At 46.4% G+C, this 21,697-nt stretch overlaps 1 protein-coding gene across 1 annotated transcript in view; it reads right to left on the reverse strand.

Annotated features, from left to right (window-relative positions):
• Window positions 1–233: 233 nt before the first annotated feature.
• ror1 (receptor tyrosine kinase-like orphan receptor 1) overlaps window positions 234–21,697 on the reverse strand; it is a 148,478-nt gene continuing 127,014 nt past the window's right edge. The window contains exons 5-12 of the mRNA XM_030371920.1: window positions 12,875–13,002; window positions 11,637–11,954; window positions 10,768–11,013; window positions 9,891–10,108; window positions 7,186–7,365; window positions 5,737–5,964; window positions 4,555–4,919; window positions 234–3,655 (exon numbers count right to left, since the gene is read on the reverse strand). Of these exons, the coding sequence (XP_030227780.1) occupies window positions 2,935–3,655; window positions 4,555–4,919; window positions 5,737–5,964; window positions 7,186–7,365; window positions 9,891–10,108; window positions 10,768–11,013; window positions 11,637–11,954; window positions 12,875–13,002 (2,404 nt within the window). The 3' untranslated portion in view covers window positions 234–2,934. The remainder of the gene's footprint in view (window positions 3,656–4,554; window positions 4,920–5,736; window positions 5,965–7,185; window positions 7,366–9,890; window positions 10,109–10,767; window positions 11,014–11,636; window positions 11,955–12,874; window positions 13,003–21,697) is intronic.

The raw sequence follows: 21,697 nt of genomic DNA on the forward strand, positions 1-21,697 counted from the left end.
GAGGTGAACCATGACAAAACAGTACGGATTTACTAGTACCTTGCGGCCGTAAAGTGACGTTACAATTGATTTTAATTAGTAATTAGTAATGTTGAACATATAGTTCCATTTAATGACAGCAAAGGTATTCACAACACCATTTAATAAAAACATTTTTTTGTTGCAATACAAAACATTTGTGCAAAAAATGTTCAGACATAATACAAATAAAAGGCCTCTCTCGGTAAAGGATATTCATGTAAACCGTTTTTAATGGGTAATGGCATATGCTTTTCACAACAAAATTTGTTTTTTTCTTACAAATCTGAAAGAGTCTCCAATGATATTGTTAAATGCCACAAAAAATGTTTTTTTCCTCTTTTTAAATACAAAATAGATTTGGCTTCGATTCACAGTCTTGTGTACAAGTGGTTTTTAAATGGGACGGTTGGGTGAAGGTGAATTCTCAACATTGCTCAATGGGAGGGCTGCACAGATCTTCAGCGGCTATGTTAGGTAGCTCAGTTTGCTTAATTTGAAAGATTAAAAAACAAACAAAAACAAAAGTGAAGTAAAGCTAATTAAAGGACCCTACATCTAAAGGCGAAAGCCAAGAAGACAGGTTAACTATGCGGTGAATACGGCAGGCTGATCTGTGTAAAAATCATTCAGATGTGACTATTTGTCCAAAAGATGAAAGGTATACACAGCCCACCTTAAGATGAAATGTACCTACATTTTCAAACATTTAGGTCATACGTTGTTAATGAGTCATTTTTCGAGGTATTTACCATCCATCACAAATGGACAAAAGTGGACTAAGGCTTAAGTAATATTAATTTGTTTTGTTATGTATTATGTTGGACAAATGTTAAATGACACATCAGGCTTGTTTGGACCATTTTGCCTCATTTGCGCAATAGCATTCTGGCACCTCCTTGAATGCTACACTGAATAAACACATAAATACATTCACTACTGGTCTCATACTAGTAAAACGAAATGGAGCATTGCCGTAGCACATTGGTCATCTAGATAAATAGGCTACAGACTGACACTTGACATGCACAGTGTAGACCATCGCTGTGTACAGGGAGGGGTGACCAAGCTATCCTTGAGCTTACGTGCCCTCACGTGTGGTACCAAAACATCAGAGACAGCACCACCTATGGGGAAACAAAGGCCATTACATTTGCTCTTTCTGATTGACTGATATTGTACCAGGTGGTGTCACTTGACATGCAAACTAATAGCAATATCAAGTGTGAGGTCATAGGGCAGGTATAGTGTATGGAGCCGCCTGTACATCTTTTCGTCCTTTCCTCTCCTCCTCACATGCAGGCAGGGAGGATATATACATTTGGTTCTCGGGCCAAGGCAAAGATGACTTTGTTTAGTTGCAGAAGCATTTTCAGGGCTGAGAGTCCATAAGGCCCATGTGGACGACACACCACTTGACACACCGTTCCGGTTCAGTGTTTCACTTCCTGAACTTGGCACTTTGAAGTTGGGACTCAACTGATGGGACGGTATGATGCATCACTATAGAATCACCTCGGATTGTGTCCCATTATATTAGGCACCCAGTACTGAAAAAAAATCCTTCAAAACTATAAATGTCCCCCCCTCCGGCCCCACCCCACCTATTAAGGAAAAAAATAAAAAAATAAAAAAATAAATGACAGATAAAAAGCAAAATGCAGCATCCAATCTAAAGCGAAACAGAACCGTGCTCATACTCTGATCAAACCCACCCAAGAGTGACCGCGACAACCCATAGCATGACAAATGAAAGAAAATTGCCGAGCATGGTCTCTGGGTGGTTGGGGCGGGGGGATGGTGCTCTGCCCCTGGTCCCCCCCATCCCTTTCCACTCAATACACTTGCCAGATAGAAGTAGTGTAAAGTGTGACTATAACAGACTTTTCTATCATCTCTGGGAATTGTTATGGCCAGACGCACTATTACCTGCATGAATTCAGACAAAACCTTGTGCAACTGTTGGTTGTTCTAAATTATGTGTTACCATTAGTTGTTCTAGACCAAAGCCTTGATCGCAGAGCTTCTGCCAGCTCCTCAGATTCAGAGGAACCAGGATCTTGACCCCCTTGTCTTCACGACATGTCTTGTCCAGTCTCAAAATGATGCAGTGTTGCTGAAAGGAAGCTGAAACCTCTGAATAAATGTCCTGTTCCCTTTAAATTCATAACCCCTTGTGATCGATAGTCTCTTGGCAGACCGCTTGGCAGACCTTCATTTGGGGGAGACGCTCCTGGGGGGGAAGTCAGTCAGTCTGTGAGACTCCCGGGTCTGCCTGCCTTACGCCCCGTGCCCACTGCCTCCGTATGTGACTGATCCCCATTGACTTTGAATGGGGACGGACGCGCAATGCATTGTGGATCCGTGTGCTGAAGGCTCCGTCAAAAAGTTGAAAAAGTTTTTCGGCAGCGACGGATCCATCATCCAATCAGATCACGTATGCAAATTTAAGCACAGTGACACTACTCGGGCTCTGACGACCCTGAAAAGCTCCCCCATCCGTGAGCCACACCTTCTGAGTCCTTTGACTGACGGTGCAGTGGGCACGAGGCGTTACACTCTGGGCCACGACTTCATCAGAAACAGCAGAGGTAAGGGGGACGGATGTACAGCCCCTTCCCCCACCCCGAAACGTAACGTCAAAAGTCTCTTGCTCAATAAAAAAATGTTCCTTTTGAATATATATATACATATATATATTTGCATTTTTGTCATTTTTGACTTTTTCTAATTTATTTACACAGAAGGTTAAAATAAATTGAATAAAAAAAACAAGAGCACATTTACAAACCAAGGAAGTATGCTAACATAGATGGGGGCAAGAGTAAAAAAAGGTTCTGTCCAGACTGGGGCCTGGAGTCCTCAGAAGGGTGTCAACGCCATAGAAAGCAACGAGAAGAAGCTGAATCAAAGAGCCTACAGGTCCACGGTGATGACCGGGTCGCTGTATAGCAGTATGTTGCCATCCCCGCCAAGCAGCGCTGCCGTCTGGGAGCCGTGCTCCAACTGCCCCACAGACTTCTGAGTAATATGTCCGTACATCTGCCCGCCAGGGCCGCCCTGCACCATGCAGTGGGAGAGCAGGGGAGTATTGGCGTCGTGGTTGGAGCCTGTGGTGGAGGGGACTCCGCTCACATGGCCCGTGCTGGTGGAGCCACTGGCGCTGCTGGGCGAGCGGCTCTTGGGCGGGGGCAGGTGGTGCTGCACCATCCGGGTGGGGGGCTGTGGTGGGCCGGCAAAGTGCGCCGGGAAGGCGGCGTAGCCCGGTGGGATGGGGTAGCCGCTGACCGGGATGAAGCGCTGGTGGGCCTGGGCGACGGCCACAGGCGTCCACCCAGTCGGGATCTGACCCATCTGGCCCATCTGCGTCATCTGGGCCATCTGGGCCTGCGGGGAGAGCGGCTGGCCCGGGTACATGTAGCCCGGGGCGGCAGCGTAGCGAGTTGGGTGGCTGAGGTTGCTGACGGGGCTGGCACTGAGCGAGGTGGTCTGGGTGGTTGCGTTGCCTCCCGATGGCGTGCTGGAGCTGCCGTGGGAGGACATGCCCTCCCAGGCGCGCAGACGCCCGTGGATGTCCTTGAAGCGGGGCCGGCGGGCCGGGCCCTCCTGCCAGCACTCCGTCATGAGGCCGTAGAACCTGTGAGGGGTCCAGACACATCAGCGGCCAGTCTTCAACTACATATTACACCACTATGTACAGTATGATAAACTACTACACTTCAATGGCAACACATGCCATACCCCCCCCCGGCTTATATTATTGGAGTAAATAACAAGTAACAAGAAGAGATCAGCGAGAAATGCACCGTCTGATACTTTTCATTTTGACGGCTTGTAAACCTAGTTCACCCGGCATGTTTTTATGACTTTATGAATTTCATTTTCTAAAACGACACAAATGTGGATAGTGTTTTTTTTCTCTACACTCTTTAACTGTGTGCATCATGCTGCGGTTTAAATCTAGATGCACCATATCCAACGCTACTCTTTTTCAGTGGATTTTAATTTGAAATTGAAATTGTGGAATCGTGGCCATTGTGGACATCACTTTCTATTGTATTCGGTTTTCAGTCTTCTTCTAGCCTCCAGGACTTAACACTGTAAATTATTGACTGCTTTGGCCGATTGGCATACCATTCAAGTGCACTTATATATGCTTTCTATATTATATATATACTGTTATTACATAGTGTTTCATAATATATTATGGGGATCCAGTAGTCCTACTAAGTTATAGCAGAACTTATGGGGGGAGACGGCCCAGGCTCTGTGCCTGGGCCGGAAATCCAAGCTGCAAGGGGCGGAGTTACTTGTTTTTGGTTATGTAATGGAGAAAGCCAGAAAACTAATTTGTGTGAATGGATGAAACTTTCAGGCAGGGATTTTAATAAGTGTCTTTACTTAATAAGTACATGCTGCCGAGTTTGTGTTTGCCGTCAGCCCGTTAACACCCTTACAGATCACCGCCACCAGCAACAATGAATTGTAGAAACAAACTTGAAGGGAAAGTCTAAATCAAACTGCTCCAACGTGTACCTTGGTGGGCAGTCCTCAGGGCAGGGCAGCAGCTGCCTCTTCCTCACCATCTCCATCACCTCCTGGTTGGAGAAGCCGTAGTAAGGCTGCAGGCCGTAACTGAACACCTCCCACAGCACCACACCGAACGACCAGATGTCCGAGTCGGTGGTGAACTTGCCATAGGCGATGGCCTCGGGGGGCATCCAGCGGATGGGCAGCAGCGTTTTGGGCTGGATGCGGTAGTAGTCCGAGCAGTAGATCTCCCGGGACAAGCCCAGGTCCGAGATCTTCACGTGCAGCTGCTCCCCCACCAGGATGTTCCTCGCCGCCAGGTCCTTGTGGATATAGAAGTGGCTGGCAAGGTACTCCATGCCAGACGCCACCTGGTGGAGGGCAGGGGGAGGGACGTTTACACACTTCTACACTATCTACTGTGTTGAATAAAAGCCTTTACACATTTCTGCTCTATTTCCTGTGTTGGAGGCAGTGTTGCCACAGTTACCTTGAAAAAGTAATCCGATTACTGATTACTAGTTACTCCTTAAAATAGTAACTTTACTAGTAATCAGTTACTTTACTGATTACTTGATTTTAAAAGTAACTAAGTTAGATTACAAGTTACTTTATTAGCTACATTTAGCTGCGACAACACCCCCTGCCGCCTCAAAATAAAAAATTACAACCGGTTTCGCCAATACTAACTGTCAACAATTGTTCTTCCACCCCCTCCCCCCCCCCCCTATCAGTACCTCTTGTATACAGGGCCCAGAATTTGGTGCTACAGCCCTGGGTGCACACACTGACACACGGCTTTCAACCGCTTCCGCCAACTTTTAATGCGTAGACAAAATATCACGCGCTTTATGGGGTAATGCGTTACTAAGTAACGCGGTACTGACATCACTGGTTGGAGGGCATTTCAAATCTGTTAAAACTCAAATTTGATAATAAACATACACTCAACAAAAACAACGATTGCCGAGTTTTATTGATAATGCATTTCCTCAAAGCGCTGCAGCAGAGGAGAAGCACAAGAGACACAACCACAATTGTAAAGCAAAAAGCAGCGTGTTCCCTTGTCGAGAATGAACTGCCATAGTGGACGACAACCCTCCCACGAACCCCAAGGCACCAAGCACGGAAAGCCCGGACAGACCAGCCCTCCTACGCAGTGGGGTCGTGACCTGGTGGCGTGTGTACCTGCAGTGCCATGTGCAGGAAGTCCCCGTGGTCTAGGCTGGACTTGACAGTGCCGTCCTCGTCACTGCTGCAGCCCACGTCTGAGTGCGGCGAGCGCATGATGAGGAACTCGTGCAGGTCGCCCTGGGGCAGGAACTCAAACAGCAGGCAGACGGGCTGCTCCTGCGTGACCATGCCCAGAAGACAAACCACGTTGGGGTGGTGGAGCTCAGCCAATGTGGACCCCTCCTGGGTGGGGGGAGAGGACAGGATGGGAAATCAGAAACACACTCGACACGAATGATAATTTGTTTTGAGTGGAATTAGGGTGGCACCACAGCAGGATGAATCAGCAGTCAAAAATAAATTTAGACTAAAAAAAGCGACCAAATATACATCCAATTTGTCCCTATCCAATTAGTAGAACCGTACTTTCAACATTACATGATGTAAAGCTGCATTATTTCACTGTAGCTATCATTTATGTTAACAATTAATTGAACTTAATACCAGTTACTGCTGAAAAACAAAATATCAATTTAACAAAAATCCAAAGAATAAAACGATTCACCCATAGCTCGACCAACCAAGGGATTATTTTTTTTTGTAAACTGATTGGTTTGGTCTGTGCACCCTAGGGATGGGCAAAATGATTATTTTCCGGGAATCAGTTCTTTCCGTTCTGTTCACTATCACGATTCGTTCGTTTGATTCATTCGTTCGATTCGTTCGTTAAGTGAGATGGTCTGTTACTTCTGTTACTACGTCATTTGCCAGGGAATCGGAAATTATGGAATAAATGTTAATCAACATGCATGTAGCCTACAACTTTTTAATGTTCTGGAGAATTTACCCAGGTGAAGTTGAAATATTAAGTATATATATAAAGCATATACGTGCCTTTTTTTTCTCAGAAATATCCTTAATACATAATAGGGTGCAGTAAGAATTAAGTGGCGTCTTCCAAGTAGTGATAATAAGCAGGGAAGCATGTTAGCAACTAGACCAAACGTAATGGTAGGTAAAAACAATGCTTTATTAAAGCATGCAATTGTGATGTAGAACAAAAAAAAAAGAAAACATAAAGTGTTTGCATGATATTGAAGCCTACAGCGATCGTTAGTTAACTTGTGTGGTGGTGCCTTATCGTTCATTTACCCATGGGCCATGGCAACGTGATTGCTGCCTGCTCTCATTGGCTGAATCGATGAGAACGTTTTAGACCCAATCAATATAAGGTCGCAGGGAGGCAAAGCTCTGTTCGTTTGTATATTTTATTTACGTGAACGTATTTCTGTTACATGTTTAAAAAAAAGAAAAAAGAATCAGATCTCTTGTTTTTGGAATCAGTTCTCGTCGTTCACCTTCGGGATTTGTCGTTCTGACCGATTTGTTCGCGACGACCCAAGACTAGTGCACACAGTGCAGGTTAAATTTATTGATGCTGATGGGTGTTGCAGAGATGTATACCTGCTGGAAGTCCCCCCACAGCTGCGTGTTGGAGAAGTCCTTGAGCGTTTTGATGGCCACCAGCTGGGCCTGCTCCATGCCCGGGAGGTACAAGTGACCCTTGTAGATCTTCCCCAGTGAGCACTCCCCCAGCTCCTCCATGAAGCGCACCGCAGATAGGGGCAGCTCCTTGGCCTTGCTCTGCAGAGGGTGAGAGGGAGAGGGGGAGAAAGAGATAGAGGGAGAGAGAGATGACGTGAGAGAGGGAGATAGGGAGGGAGGGAAAGGGAGAAGAGGGTGGCAGGAGAGAATGGAGGGAGGAATAAGTAAATAAGTAAGTAAATAATAATAACAAGTGTGTGTGTGTGTGTGTGTGTGTGTGTGTGTCTGTGTGTGTGTGTGTGTGTGTGTGTGTGTGTGTGCACGCGCGCGTGAGTGTTTGGGGGGTTGGCTGAAAAGGGAAAAGTAACAAGATAAGGCCAAGACATATATTTTTGTCAGGCCAAAACTCTGGTATTCATTGAGAAAGTAGTCATATGCCGCTTTTCCACCGCACATGTAGCTCGACTCGACTCAACTCGACTCGACACGACTCGACACGGTAGCAGCACGGGTCGTTTTCCACCGCAAATAGTACCTCCTGGACGTGGGCGGGGTCGGCTGCACGAAAGGGCCGTGACGTATTTTTGTACGCGACACAAACAACACCTACGCAACCCACACATGGAGAGAACCCACATAACAACAATGGAGGACATCGATAGCATTACTATTATTAGCTGGCATGTTGAAGAAGTTGAAGAAGTGGAATATGTTGGCTGCGGGCCTGCGGCACTGCTATGGTTGTTACCAGCATGGTTGCCATGTCGCTCTCGTGACTTCGTCACACTCTCTGGCCAATCAGTGGACGGCCTCACCTTTTAGCATCGGCTCAGCCGCTTGGAACCTAGAGCGAGGCGGTACTAGAAAAAGCAGCCACTTCAGGTACCAGATACCATGTTTTCACGGTGGAAACGCAAAAAATGCGAGCTGAGTCGAGTCGAGTCGAATCGCGTCGAGCTGGTACCATGCAGTGGAAAAGCGGCAATACATTCATACATTAAAATCACAGGTGTCAAAGATGTCATGTCATTCATTGTCTGACTACAGTTTGCCATTTTGTAACCAGAGGGGAATACCAAAGAAAACCGACATGAAATCACATGGCTTTTGACGCAAGGGCGTACAAGCCATTAATTATGAGTTGTTTAACTGGGGATGGTACCATGGGAGCATTACAGGCAAGAAATAATGTCTCTGCTAATTCAGCAAGGCTTTTTAGAGAGATGTTCATGGTTCTATTACAAAAATTAGCCTATTGTTTTTGTGGAGTTATGGGAAGGCAATGCAATGCCCGGCTTGATCAAGATGAGGCAAGGCCCTACCTATGTTTAAAACACACTCTACACACAGTTGGAAAATATTTTGTTTTAAATTTTGCCCAAATATGATGAAACATGCAGAGAGGAAATCTACGACATATACTAGATAGAAAATACTTAAATGATAGTAAGATGTGGGGTCAGTTATCCGTTAACGCCATGCAATCAATGAGTTTGTTTTTTAGAACTCCTTTTCAAACAGCAAAGACAGACCTGTTTCATTATACAGCGATGATTAGTACATTCATGCTAGCAGTGGACTCAGCACATACAAGTTATCCAGGGGTCACCGCTGTACGACATTTTATACCGCCCCAAACAGGCTCTTTAGCGCCAGCGTGTGTGCTGATACGTGCCCGTCAACACACACACACACACACACGCTTGCTGCGGTAGTGTGGAGTAAGATCTGAAGGGTGCAGGGGAGGTGCAGAGCCACTTCATAACCAGAACCATCTGTCTAGCTCGCTCCGAACATCCGATACCCCAGCAGCTCCCTTCCAAGCCGCACACGCACATACTCACTCACGGACGGACACAGACACACACACACAAGCACGCACACACGCACGCACACACACACACAATCATAAACCTCTGCCTTCCTACTAAAACAACATACACATACACACACACATACAATATGTGTTGTATAAATAAATACAACACACACACACACACACACACACACACACACACACACACACACACACACACACACACACACACACACACACACACACACACACACACACACACACACTCACACACATACACGTACACAAACACAGAGCCAGTGAAAGTGGTGTACTAGGCTTGGCGAGTGCTGACACACTGGGGGCTGCGATGGTGTTTGGACTGGGCTTCAGTGACTCAGAAAGACAAACACAGCAACACGGGCCAGCCCTTTGATTCACCACAGGAGAGGCTCCAGAGCGTGTATGTGTGTCTGTACATGCGTGTGAGTGTGTGCTGAGGCTATGCTGCTCAGCTCGCAATAGGTTCAAACAATAACAGTCACTCTGAAGAGGACGACTGGAGGACTTTAATGGCCCCACATGTTCTCACAGAGTCAGGCAAGGGTAGGAGACAGAGGGTAAAAGGCAGATATTTTGAGTCAATGCCACCATGTTTGCAGCATCTTTGCAGTTAGTGTATACAACACAACACACAAGCACGTGGTCGGTGAGGGTGGAGATTAGCATGTCCCTCTGTGTGGTTTACCTTTGTTTGTGTTGACAATAGTAGTGTGTGTGTGTGTGTGTGTGTGTGTGTGTGTGTGTGTGTGTGTGTGGCCGTGCTCACTTTGGGCTTGTAAACGGTGGTGAGCATGGACATCTCCACGTTCTGCCCCCGGACCGGCTTGGGCTGTCTGGGCACGGGGGTCCGAGGGGTCTTGGTGTTGTTGCGGCAGACGCAGATGAAGAAGAAGAGCAGGGCGATGGCCAAGGGGATGGCCACGCTGGGGATCAGGATGTACAGGATCTCCATGTTACTACTGCTGCTCTTGTCCTTGTTGTGGTCTGAGGGGGAGGGAGAGAGAGCGAGAGGGCGAGAGAGTGCGCGAGAGAGAGAGCGCGCGAGAGACAGAGAGATAAGAGGGAGAAAGCAAAAGAGGGAGAAAGAGACGTGCGAGGGACAGAGAGAGACAGAGACAGACAGAGACCGACAGACACACAGCCAGACAAAGACAGATACAGAGAGAGAGAGAAGTGAGTGAGAAAGGGGAGAGGGAGAGGAAGAGATTTTTAACAAACAGTTATTGACAACATAAATATGTCTTAAGTGTAACAACCAAGAAACAACAAAGGCAAAATAAATAAATAAATAACGCACAGCCATTATAGTTGCCATTTGGCCCTGACATTGTTTTTTATGTGCAGTTCAATCACCCTGTGTACAGTTGAAAACAGCAACGCATACAGCAAAGTAGAGTTAGGAAGAGTACAGCAGTAAAGAGCAGTAGAGCACAGTAGTAAGGTAGAGTAAGGTAGAGTACAGTATAATAGAGTCAGGAAGAGTAGAGAAGTAGAGTACAGAACAGTGAGGAAGAGGACAGTTGTACAGTAGAGTACAGTACAGTGAAGAAGGGTACAGTTGTACAGTACAGTATAGTGAGGAAGAGTACAGTTTTATGACAGCACAGTAGAGTAGAGTAAAATAAGGTCGAACAGCTCCTCACCACAGATGGCAATGTCGCAGAGCTCCATGCGGACGCTGTCGTCGAGTGTGAAGCACCAGGGGCCCTCATGCTTGTCGCCGGGATTACGGCAGTATGAGTGGCCCCCATTGAGCTCGGGGTAGCGGACGGCCAGGTAGCTGTGGCTGTGGGGGTGCTGGGAGTTCCAGGGTTGACACTGGCGCCCCGACCTGGTCATGCTCACTGTGCCGCGGTAGTCCGAGCCGGAGCCGTTGAAACACTTGTGGTCTGGAAGAAACAAAGTATGGCCGTCAGGGGGGCTCGGCAGTGGAGCCACAGAGAGTACTTTCTGTGATCAGGAATTATCTGGGGAAATGCAATCTCACTTTTTAAATAGAAGCCAGAGCCTACTGCAGTATTTCCGTAATTATTTTCCGTCATGGGAGAAGACATCTCTCCCGATGTACAGAGGTTCTCTAACTATTTTTGACGGCCAAGTACCCCTTTCACCGGCACAAGAAACTTTGGGGAGAAAACTTGTTTTCATGTAAATGTTACACCCATAGCGTGCAAGCTGACTCAAGGGCTGAAATATTTTACAAATGATCTATCCCTCCCGAAAGAACAAATGAAAAACACAAATGTGAGCCAGCTGATCCTCAGTGGCTTAACTGGTTCAGCCAACTGAAGAATGCATCGCAAGCCCTCAGCTTACATATCCGTGGGGGATCTCATACCTTTTAGGCTCAAAATAGAACTGCTTGAAATTCAATGGGGAGTCTTGTAAACATGCACAATAAATTGCATACAAATAGCGGATCTGCGACATAGAAATCCACTACGGCCCGATAATGGGCTATGTCCCGTAGCTGTCCCGTACGACGCTGGCATCTGTATCCCCCGGGACTTACTCTTGTTGATGGGCTCGGCCATGGGGATGCCGATGCGCAGGCAGTTGGCGGCGGCGGGGCTGTCGTACGCAGCTAGCTCGTCACAGTTGGGCAGCTTGAGGCGCTTCAGGATGAGGGGGTTGGAGCGGGCGATGATGTACTCCGTCTTGCAAAGGTCGTTCTCCAGGATCTCGCACTCGTCCTTGCACAGGTCGCGGGGCTTGTCCGCCCCCGAGCTGCGATCGCATGTGGGGAAGGCGAAGTGGCAGAGGGAGGGGATGGCGAACTGGGAGCAGCGGTCCGAAAGGTGGTTGGATGTCCCGATCATGGTGAAGGCCGCTGGGGACAGGGGTGCGTGGGGGAAAGGGTAAGCATTACAAAAGGAAATCTCTTCTTTGATATTTACAGAGGAAGACTGTTCAATACTTGATCCTGATTTGTCAATAACGTTCTAAAGGTGTGTGTTCTTTTTAAAGCACGGGACACCGCGGCCATTGAACAGTACAGACTCTACCGATGTCCTGAAAATACAGAATTAAAAAACGATGGTCGATTACGACTATCGACAAGAAGGTTCTTTGACAATGCAAAACAAGATATACCAAGTGCCACGGAAAAATATGTACATTTCCACTGAACAGGCTTACAAGAAAAACATCCATGTTATACATGAAAGTAACGATAATCTAATCATTGTTAGAAACTGTGGTAAAATTGGGGAAAAACATTGCAGGGTGGATTAATCCTTCCTGGTCATGGTTTATTCCACACAACAAGTTAATAAAAAGTTTTGGTAAGGTGGCCCCAACAGAAACCGTCTTCATTTAAAAGCTTTTTGATATATCTTTTAGAAAACAGCACACTCACAGTGTGCGTTCAGAGTGCAACCAAGAGGCCTACACATGGCTGTGATGCACGTAGCTCGGAAAGAGGAGGGGAGATATTAGCATGTGGAACAAACTTTCCCACTCATAAAAGTAAACAAATGCACTTTCAATGAGCCCGACTTCAAAACGGGGAGGTCGAGCCCTTCAGTGTGCTACTTTATGACTGACGCTCTTGCTAGGAGCTCATAATGTCAGCAACCTTCCTGAAACATCTCAGCTAGAGCTGCTTCTTGATGTTGCAGATCAGAAGTTCATGGCCTGCTGTCCCTCCAGTGGCCAGAGTCCTAGTGGAGGTAGGAGCGAAGACAACTGCAAAAATCGAATGAAAAGGTCTGACACAAAGACGGAATCACAGTGCTCTCTCTCTCTCACCTGTGATCTGGGTTTCGATCTCCCCCTGCATCTGCAGCGAGTCTACAAAGATGCTGCGGTTGCCGATGAAGCGGGCACAGGCGATTCCCCGGTAGGGCTGGCAGAAGCCCTCCTCGTCAAAATCATCCCTGGACAGAGTAAGGAGAGTTGTCTTCTTATTATTGTTTTGTATTGCAGTAACTTTATCGATTCCTTTTAATAATCAATAACCATCCAAAAAAAATCTAAGTTACTGAGTTTGCTACATTTTTAAGACGAGCACTATATAGCAATCGTGGGTTTTTGGTTTCCTCCTGCACTGAAACATTTGAGAAACCGAAGCGCGCCAAAAAAACAGTGCTCGACGTAAATACTCAGCGCAATACACAAGAATTCCACCAGAGGTCAGCCTCGAGCAATATGTCAGCACTTAGACCAACTTGGCGGTTGGAAGAAACTCAAGCCTGCCTTTCGGGTGGTAGAGTTGCTTCAGATACATATTGCTGGCAGACAAGGCATGCATACATACATGCTCACCACATAGACACTCAGGCTTTCACAGACAAAGCAAAAGCTCCCTCTCTGAAAGCAACAGTGTATGTCAGAATCTCTCACACAGATGTTAAAACCACATTTGGAGTAAATGTTTGGCCATGTATTTCGGCTTTATTTCTGTTTATGGCAAAGGGATGCCATCACAAGCTATGATTTGAAACACATGCAGAAGGGAGGGAGAGAGGGAGAGGGAGAATGAGATAGGGAGAGATGTATATGGTTGTTCAAATCATTATAACTTTCCCTCCCTTATCTTTTCTCCTTCAACCCAGATGAACCTTCTCATTTCAAACCATATAATATGTTCAAACACACACACACTTCAACATGCTAACCACATGCTGCCTAGCTAGGCTGCTTGCCCTGTGTGAGATCCGTGTGTCATGCGCTCTAAGCCGTGCCATATGGAGAACTTTAGAACCAGTCACGACCACACTCTATAGGGGGTGTGCATGACACACACACACACACACACACACACACACACACACACACACACACACACACACACACACACACACACACACACACACACACACACACACACACACACACACACACACACACACACACACACCTTGTGTGTACTCCTCAGCAAAGGAGAACCATATTTGAGCTACAGGCTGTCTCTGTACGTCCCTACGTTAAAACACGCCATTGTTCTGCCGGTCCATATAGCCAGGCGTGCTCGTGTGCCATGTGCAAGATTCACGGAACCTCAATAATAATAATCGTTCTGAATAAAAATCACAACCAACCAGCGGCTCCTTGGTTTATATTTATGTAACTGCTGCGGTGGGAGGGCCTCTCCACAGGCCTCTGCCCAGCCAGCTCAGCTCTGTGGATGGGCTGCCTCTTACAACGGTTGTTAGAATTTTAATTTCAAACATCACACTGGGAAGCACTGCTCGCTGCGACTGGGAACGAGGTCACGATGCTGCGTACGCATCTGGACACACATGTGCATGCAAACATAAACACGCGTGTGCATTTTTGCGTTTGCCCCCCCCCCCCACACACACACACACACACACACACACACACACACACACACGCACACACACACACACACACGCACACACAAACAGCCAGTGTGTGAGTGCAGGGTCATAAAGGTCACTCTCTCTGTGGAGTGTTAAGTATCTGAGGGGGGGGACAAGGTCAGCTCTCCCCCAGCTAACCTTCTGTCTGTGGTGCCTAAATGGTCTTTCCAGACACACACACACACACACACACACACACACACACACACACACACACACACACACACACACACACACACACACACATTCCAGAGTGCTATGGTTTTACATTTAAAGCTTAATTAGAGGACTGAGTCGAGTTATATATTGTCCTTATGTGAAACTTTCTGCTAAAAATGTAGAGATTAGCTACAATAAGCTAAAGGGGCCGCATCCCTTACACCAATCGTTCTTTTAGCTGCTAAATGTACAACTTTCACAGAATCCATTTCTTTCTTTAAGTATTTGGGTGTTTCTAGCAAAGTTCATAAAGTTAATAGGGTCTTATTCTGAGACGATTCGGCTTAAAGTTTAAGACACACACACACACACACACACACACACACACACACACACACACACACAGACACACACACACACACACACACACACACACACACACACACACACACACACACACACACACACACACACACACACACACACACACAAGGAAGCAACAGACGATCCACCACCACCACCAGGCTATAGCCAGATTCTGCAAACAAATTAGACCTCCAACACAAACCACTTCGGCACAGAATTCCCAGATCGCCATACATTTTTCCGTTCTTCCTCTCACCGTGTGTTTTAGTGTGTGAGTTATTTCGCTTTTATTCTCGGTGGCTTGGATGTTGAGAGGCATATAGTTTGTACTACTGTGAATATGCAATAACATACAATTGGGCTCCTTGCAACAATTCAAACATCAGTTCCCTGCTGTGAGAACACTGTGGAAGCTTGGGCAGCAGTTGAACACAGTCCTTGTGCATGCAGGAAAGTCATGTGGACGGGAGAAAGAGCTTTGTAAAAAAAAAAAAAAAAAAAAAGATTGCCAATCTCTATTAAGTCATCTGAGGATTTTCCCTTGGATACTTTATTTTTGTGCGGGTGTATTTTTTTGACTATGGTGGCCATTCATATTGTCTGCGTGTGTTTCTATCTATCCCAATAAGACTAATGTGCGCATCCATATGCATGTGTCAATGTGGTATAGATGTATCTGTGTGCATGTGTTTCCCTCCCGGAACTTTATAAAAGGTATTTAACAACAGTGCCCTGGGCTTTTCTCTAACGTTGCACACCAACGCTAAAGCCTCTCTGTGTCACGCCGTCCATTTCTGCCACCTAGTGGGACCCATTCTCTTATTCATTCAGCTCTACACACCTGCACACCTGCCGGCATCATCACCTCTACACACCTCCCGGCAATCATCAATAAAGTCCCATTATATCAACCCTGGTTCTCAAGACGATCTTCGCCAGATACAACCTTTGAACAGTTCGTATCGTCTTGTGGCCCCTATGTACAATCCACCTTTCTGAAGAATTATCCTGTCCTACCAATCTAACCTGTGCTTCCTTGTTCCCCATTTCCAAGCTCCTCAGCCCCTCCGTCCCTCCGTCAGGACTCCCCTGGACCCGTACCGGATTCCCACCATTCTCAAGCCACATCTCAAGCTCAATAACTCCTCTGTTCCGTCAAACTTGTCCTGTCTAGCCTGTTTTGTGCTTTTGGGCCCACTACCTTCCCCTGTGATCGTAACACTCTGTGTTCCATAAGAGTTAATAACAAGGAGAGGCCTTCCCCGAACAGAATGGTAGCCACACAACTCAAACAATGTGTGCAACATATCACATTACAGAAAATAATTATACTTAAAAAAATAACATTTTCGAGGGCAAAGTGCCTACGTTTGCGTGCGCGAGAGTGCGAGTATGGTGAGTGACCATGTGAGGGAGAGGGAGAGGGAGTACTCTTTCATGGTCATAGTGACTCCCTGGTTGCTTGTTGAAACAGTAACACTTATTGCCAGCGGTTCTAGTCAGCTAATGGTTGACTGTGCTGCTCAATTCGACACGGCTGGGTGTTAAGTGCTTTGCTAAATGGCATCTTAACGCCAGATGTTCAGAAAGGTGGCAAGTTGGACTCACAGGGGCGGACATGTTCGAGCCATTCCTCTGTTCCTCTTCAAGGACACGGGCCGACTGTGCATGTTTGAACGGTGGCACTGTGACACTTTGTATTTCTCTACATTGAAAATGTGACACAAGTCGTAGTTCTGACCTCAATGATTTTTTTATGCTTAGGGAAAAACATGCCCAATAACACGTTTCTAAAAACAGCGAAGCCTCAACCACATTCCAAAACTGAAACAAGAACACCTTTCCAACTGTATAACCGTTAGTTCAAATTAGGTATTGGCTGCTTCTAATATTCAACGAGTATAATATGAGGGCAGGAAGCAGGAAGCTCAGGCTGTCAGAGCTTCTGACAGGGCTAGAGCCAGCATGTTTTGGTGTGTGAGTGTGTTTATGGAGAGGTGTCCTACTACCTGTGTCGGTCCTCTTGTCTTGCCTGAAGCCTCCACTAATCCCCAGTGATGGACCTCCAGATCCAGCCCTAGTGTCCTGTTGTGGGAGCCGTCAGTATGTAAGCTGGTTCAAATGAGACGGCCGAAAGACAAAAAGACCACATCTGGTTCCGCCTGAGCTGACCGTTCATAAAAGTACCCGTGGAACTCGTTTTGGGTCGGTCGAGCGAAGCAATTACCAGCGGTAATAGAAAGAGTACAGATGTCCATCTCGCACAAGTGTGCGATTCGTTTCCTCAGTGCGGTCACTTGCTTCACCAAGCGGCAGACAAAACAAAATGTGCACTCACATGGTGGCCGAAGGGGTGCATGTGTACGACATGTGCTCTGCTTCAGCGCAGTCCTCTTCCATCCAGACGTCCGCCCAACATCCAACCTCCCTTTCACCAAATCAATAATGCCAATGGCTGAGGGCTTATCTTCAGACCCGCGTGGCGAGAGGCGGGAGGGGGACGCATGAGGGAGATCGTGATGTCAAAGGTGTTTATCCCAGGAAACACCCTTTACTGGGATAAGGGGGTGGGGGTGGGACTGAAATTCCAGGGGTCCAGTAGGAGCTGTCTTGGTGCGTCGTTGAGTGTGAAGGATGTCCATGATGACACGTTGGATTTCAATTTTTTTTCTTTTCCCAGCCGCACCCGCATGAGTACTGGGAACGAGGCGATGAGGCATAGGGGATATGCTGCAGGAGTTGAGCCTCAGGAGATAATCCATAGAAGGGTGTAGCAGGTGGATCATCTCCTGAACAACAGCGATAAGAAGGGACTATCTTAAACTGAAAACATCAAGGAGAACTTCTGCTCAAAGCTGAAGTTTCCTCAATGTTTCCCCTTTATGTTTCCAGCACAAATGAAAGATAGCCAGTCTGTTGGAGAGCAATGTGGATGGGCAGGACCATGTGGATGCGACAGCCCGTCCTTTAAAAGTTAGGTCTCTCCAAGCATCTTGTACGGGACAGTAAAAGAAAACCAATGAAAACACTCTTAATACGATCCTGATTATCTCTGGTACCAATCAGGCCTTCCATGTGCGTCCACGCACAGTTGTTTTCTTTGGACGTGCCACAGACTTTTATTGTGCTGGGATGAAACACATCCAAGCCCTGCGCTCAGCATTGGGTCCCTGATGTGAACCATAACATTGAACCTCATAAAACCCCTCTCATGTACTGCATGCCACATCATTCTGTCCTTGTTCATTCCCCCTCAGGCGAATGACGATGATGACTATGAGTACAGGATTACGATGGGGTAATATAACCTCTGGAGACATCTGTTGAGCATGTCCATGATCTGGACCACTCCAGCGAATTCCCGCCGGTCTCAGCCCCTCGGGGAGACTCGGGGGAGAGGGTTTGCGTGGATCTTCTGACAACGAGCCGACACGGCCGCCAGGGGACCGGGGGAGAGCCAGGGGTCTGGGGGGAAGCCAGTAGCGCGTTACGGAGCCGGGAACGAACAGAGAGCAGGGGCCCGCCCGAGGGACCCCTGCGTATATGAGGAGAAACTTTACTGCTCTACACTGATTGTGACAATTGCTTCTTTCAAGTTGCTTCTGTCAGAGTGCGAGAGATACAGGGGGAGGGAGAAAGAGAGATAGAGAGAGGGGGGGTTGGGAGAGAGTGAGAGACCAAAGAATCGCAGCCTTGAGGTGAGGCAGAGAGGAGAGATGTATTAGTGTGTGGCAGACTTGGTTAGCTTCATGTAATTTTCAATTTAGTCCACTTATTGGTTTTATTCTTTGGCGTGTCATTCTGGACATTGTTAACAACATTTGACACATCTTGTTTTAAGACCCAGGATCCCTGAAGTTGTAATGCGTTATATATGCACTCCATCTTGTCTACTGAGGACTCTGTTCCACACTAGTTCCAATCAGAGTCATCATATTAATAGTATTGCAATAATGTAATAATGATGTGGTTAAGTTAGATGTTGGTGATTAACATGTGGAGAATGACCTGATCGCAGATCACTCGACATTACTTCATGACCTTAGACCCCGCAATGTCATACTTTCCTCAGGGGAATACCGGCAAACAAAGAACCTCTGGAGCTCGGGGAGTGGTGCTGTCATTATGTCAGTAAATTAGCTGTCTAGCTAGCCTGCTAGCGGGGCATGTGTCACCAAGTAGCCAGCACAAATCCTGCATTTTTTTGTTTGTTGACATGCACCCGCACAAATAAAGGGCCACCCGGGGTCAATCGCTAAACAGTCCATTAACAAAACAAGGAAGGGGGTGTGAGAGGAGAGAGAGATATAGGCACAGAGAGAACAAGAGTGAGTCTTAGACAGAGGGAGAACACAAGAGCGCGACGTAGAGAGAGAGTCTATTTTGCTAATGAGAGTGTTTTGCACTGTTTTGACTCTTTCCCAGAAAACATATGAGACAAGAAAAAAGTGTAGGAGCAACGAGAGAGAGAGAAGAGAGAAGAGAGAGAACAATACAGGGAGAGGGAGAGAGAGTGAAAACAAGAGAGACAGAGAGGGAGATAGAGAGAGAGAGAGACGGAGACAGCGAGAGAGAGCAAAGCCTGAAAGTAAAGTTGGATAGCAGTAGAAGGAGATGGAGGACTGGAAACAGTTTAGAGAAGAGAGCATAGGGATGTAGTGTGTGTGTGCGTGCGTACGTATGTGCGTGTGTGTGTCAGAGGGGATGTTTGGTTGTAGTTTTCTCTTCCACTAGGCAAGCCAAAAAATGGGTTGCATTTGTTTCAGAATTTTCATCTGGCTCCACAGTTACAGTCTTTAACACCACTACTTCAGCATTACAGCATCACACACATTTTTGGGTGTTGCTAGCCAAGTTCGTAAAGGTAATAGGGTCTTATTCTGAGACGATTCGGCTTCAAGTTGAAGACACACACACACACACACACACACACACACACACACACACACACACACACACACACACACACACACACACACACACACACACACACACACACACACACACACACACACACACACACACACACACACACACACACACACTATGATTTTGAAACTCTTGATTTTTGTGAATTACAGCTTTCAATTCCGATGGATTCCCTGAATTATCATGAAGAGTAAAACAACGAGTCAGGCTGTCTCACTGTCAAACATTACAAGACATGGCCTATAAAGTACTGTGTCAACTCCTGCTGTGGTTTACACATTTAACCACGCCATATATGTTGTCCTCCAGAAGATACATGGTCGGTATGGACAGTAGGAGTTTTCAAAAAAACTGTGGAATGTATAGAATTTCCCACAGACCATTTTGCTACAGACCATAACCTTGATCTTCTGTAGCATGCCATTGTGGATAAGGAGATGAACCGTCCATCATAAATTACTTACACGGAACATGGAAAGGTTTCTGAGATCGTAAAACTGTCGTAAAACAATGAAGAACAGAGAAATGGCAGTGGGTGATTATACCTCGTTTTCATAACAAGATTTAGTTGCCGTGTAAGATCTAGTGAGTTGTTCTATCATGAAGCATGTTGTTCAACGTAGTTCAACGGAAGCATGGAAAGAATAATTACAGGAGAAGCAGGCAGAGCACAAAGAGAAAACAATTTAAAGGGAATGAAAGTCTGGAATTTGGGTCAGGTGTTTAATACAAAGTGAAATATGGAAAAACCTCCCCAGCCCACCACCTTCCACACCGCCTCCACCTCCTCCTCCTCCTCCTCCTCCTCCTTTTTTTACCAGATTTACCAGACAGCAGTAACACCTCCATCACAAGGCAAGTTGCAAACACTCTCGACAAGCACACAACTACACAGGGAAGTTCGAACAAGCGCCTGAAATAAACCCACATAAAGTGTGGGATATTGAATGGAGGGTGTGTGGTGACGCCACTGTATACACACACACACACACACACACACACATACACACGCATGCTTCTTCCAGCTGAAAACTGATTTTTTTTTGCAATAGAGCAACGTTGACTGCTATTGAAATTGTGACCGAGTGCTTGAGTGTGTGTGCATACGTATGTACATGCGTGTGTTTACACGTTGTTGTCATTACACAATAAGAACACATTCTACTTTTCAGGTAAACGTTGCTATATCCCTTTTCCCTCCCTCGCTTTCTTTCCTCCCTCCCTACCTACCTCCGTCCGTCCGTCCGTCCGTCCGTCCCTCCGTCTGTCCGTCCCTCCCTCCCTCCCTCCCTCCCTCCCTCCCCTTAAAGCTGAGCTGTGGTTTCAAGGTCTGACTGGCCCACGGTCCTGAGAGACTGTCTGGTTGACTGAAGCAGCCCACCCATGTGCTGACCATCTGAATCAAGTCATGTTACAGTTACCAATGGACAAACTCACCAAAGAACACAAAAACTCTGTTTTTGTGTTCTTGTTGAAAGACAAAGCAAGTTTATATGCACACACATATATATATACTGTATATATAAAGACACACACACACATACGTATACATATATATATATACATATATATATGCACACACATATATAAACATATATATAAAAGTATATTTAATTTATAGATACACACACACACAAACACGTGTATATACACCTATATATACACACACATACTTATATATACACATACACATATATATACACCCACACACAAATATACACACACACACACACACACACACACACACACACACACACACACACACACACACACACACACACACACACACACA

Source organism: Gadus morhua, chromosome 12 (assembly GCF_902167405.1).
Source record: "Gadus morhua chromosome 12, gadMor3.0, whole genome shotgun sequence".
Lineage (NCBI taxonomy): Eukaryota > Metazoa > Chordata > Actinopteri > Gadiformes > Gadidae > Gadus > Gadus morhua.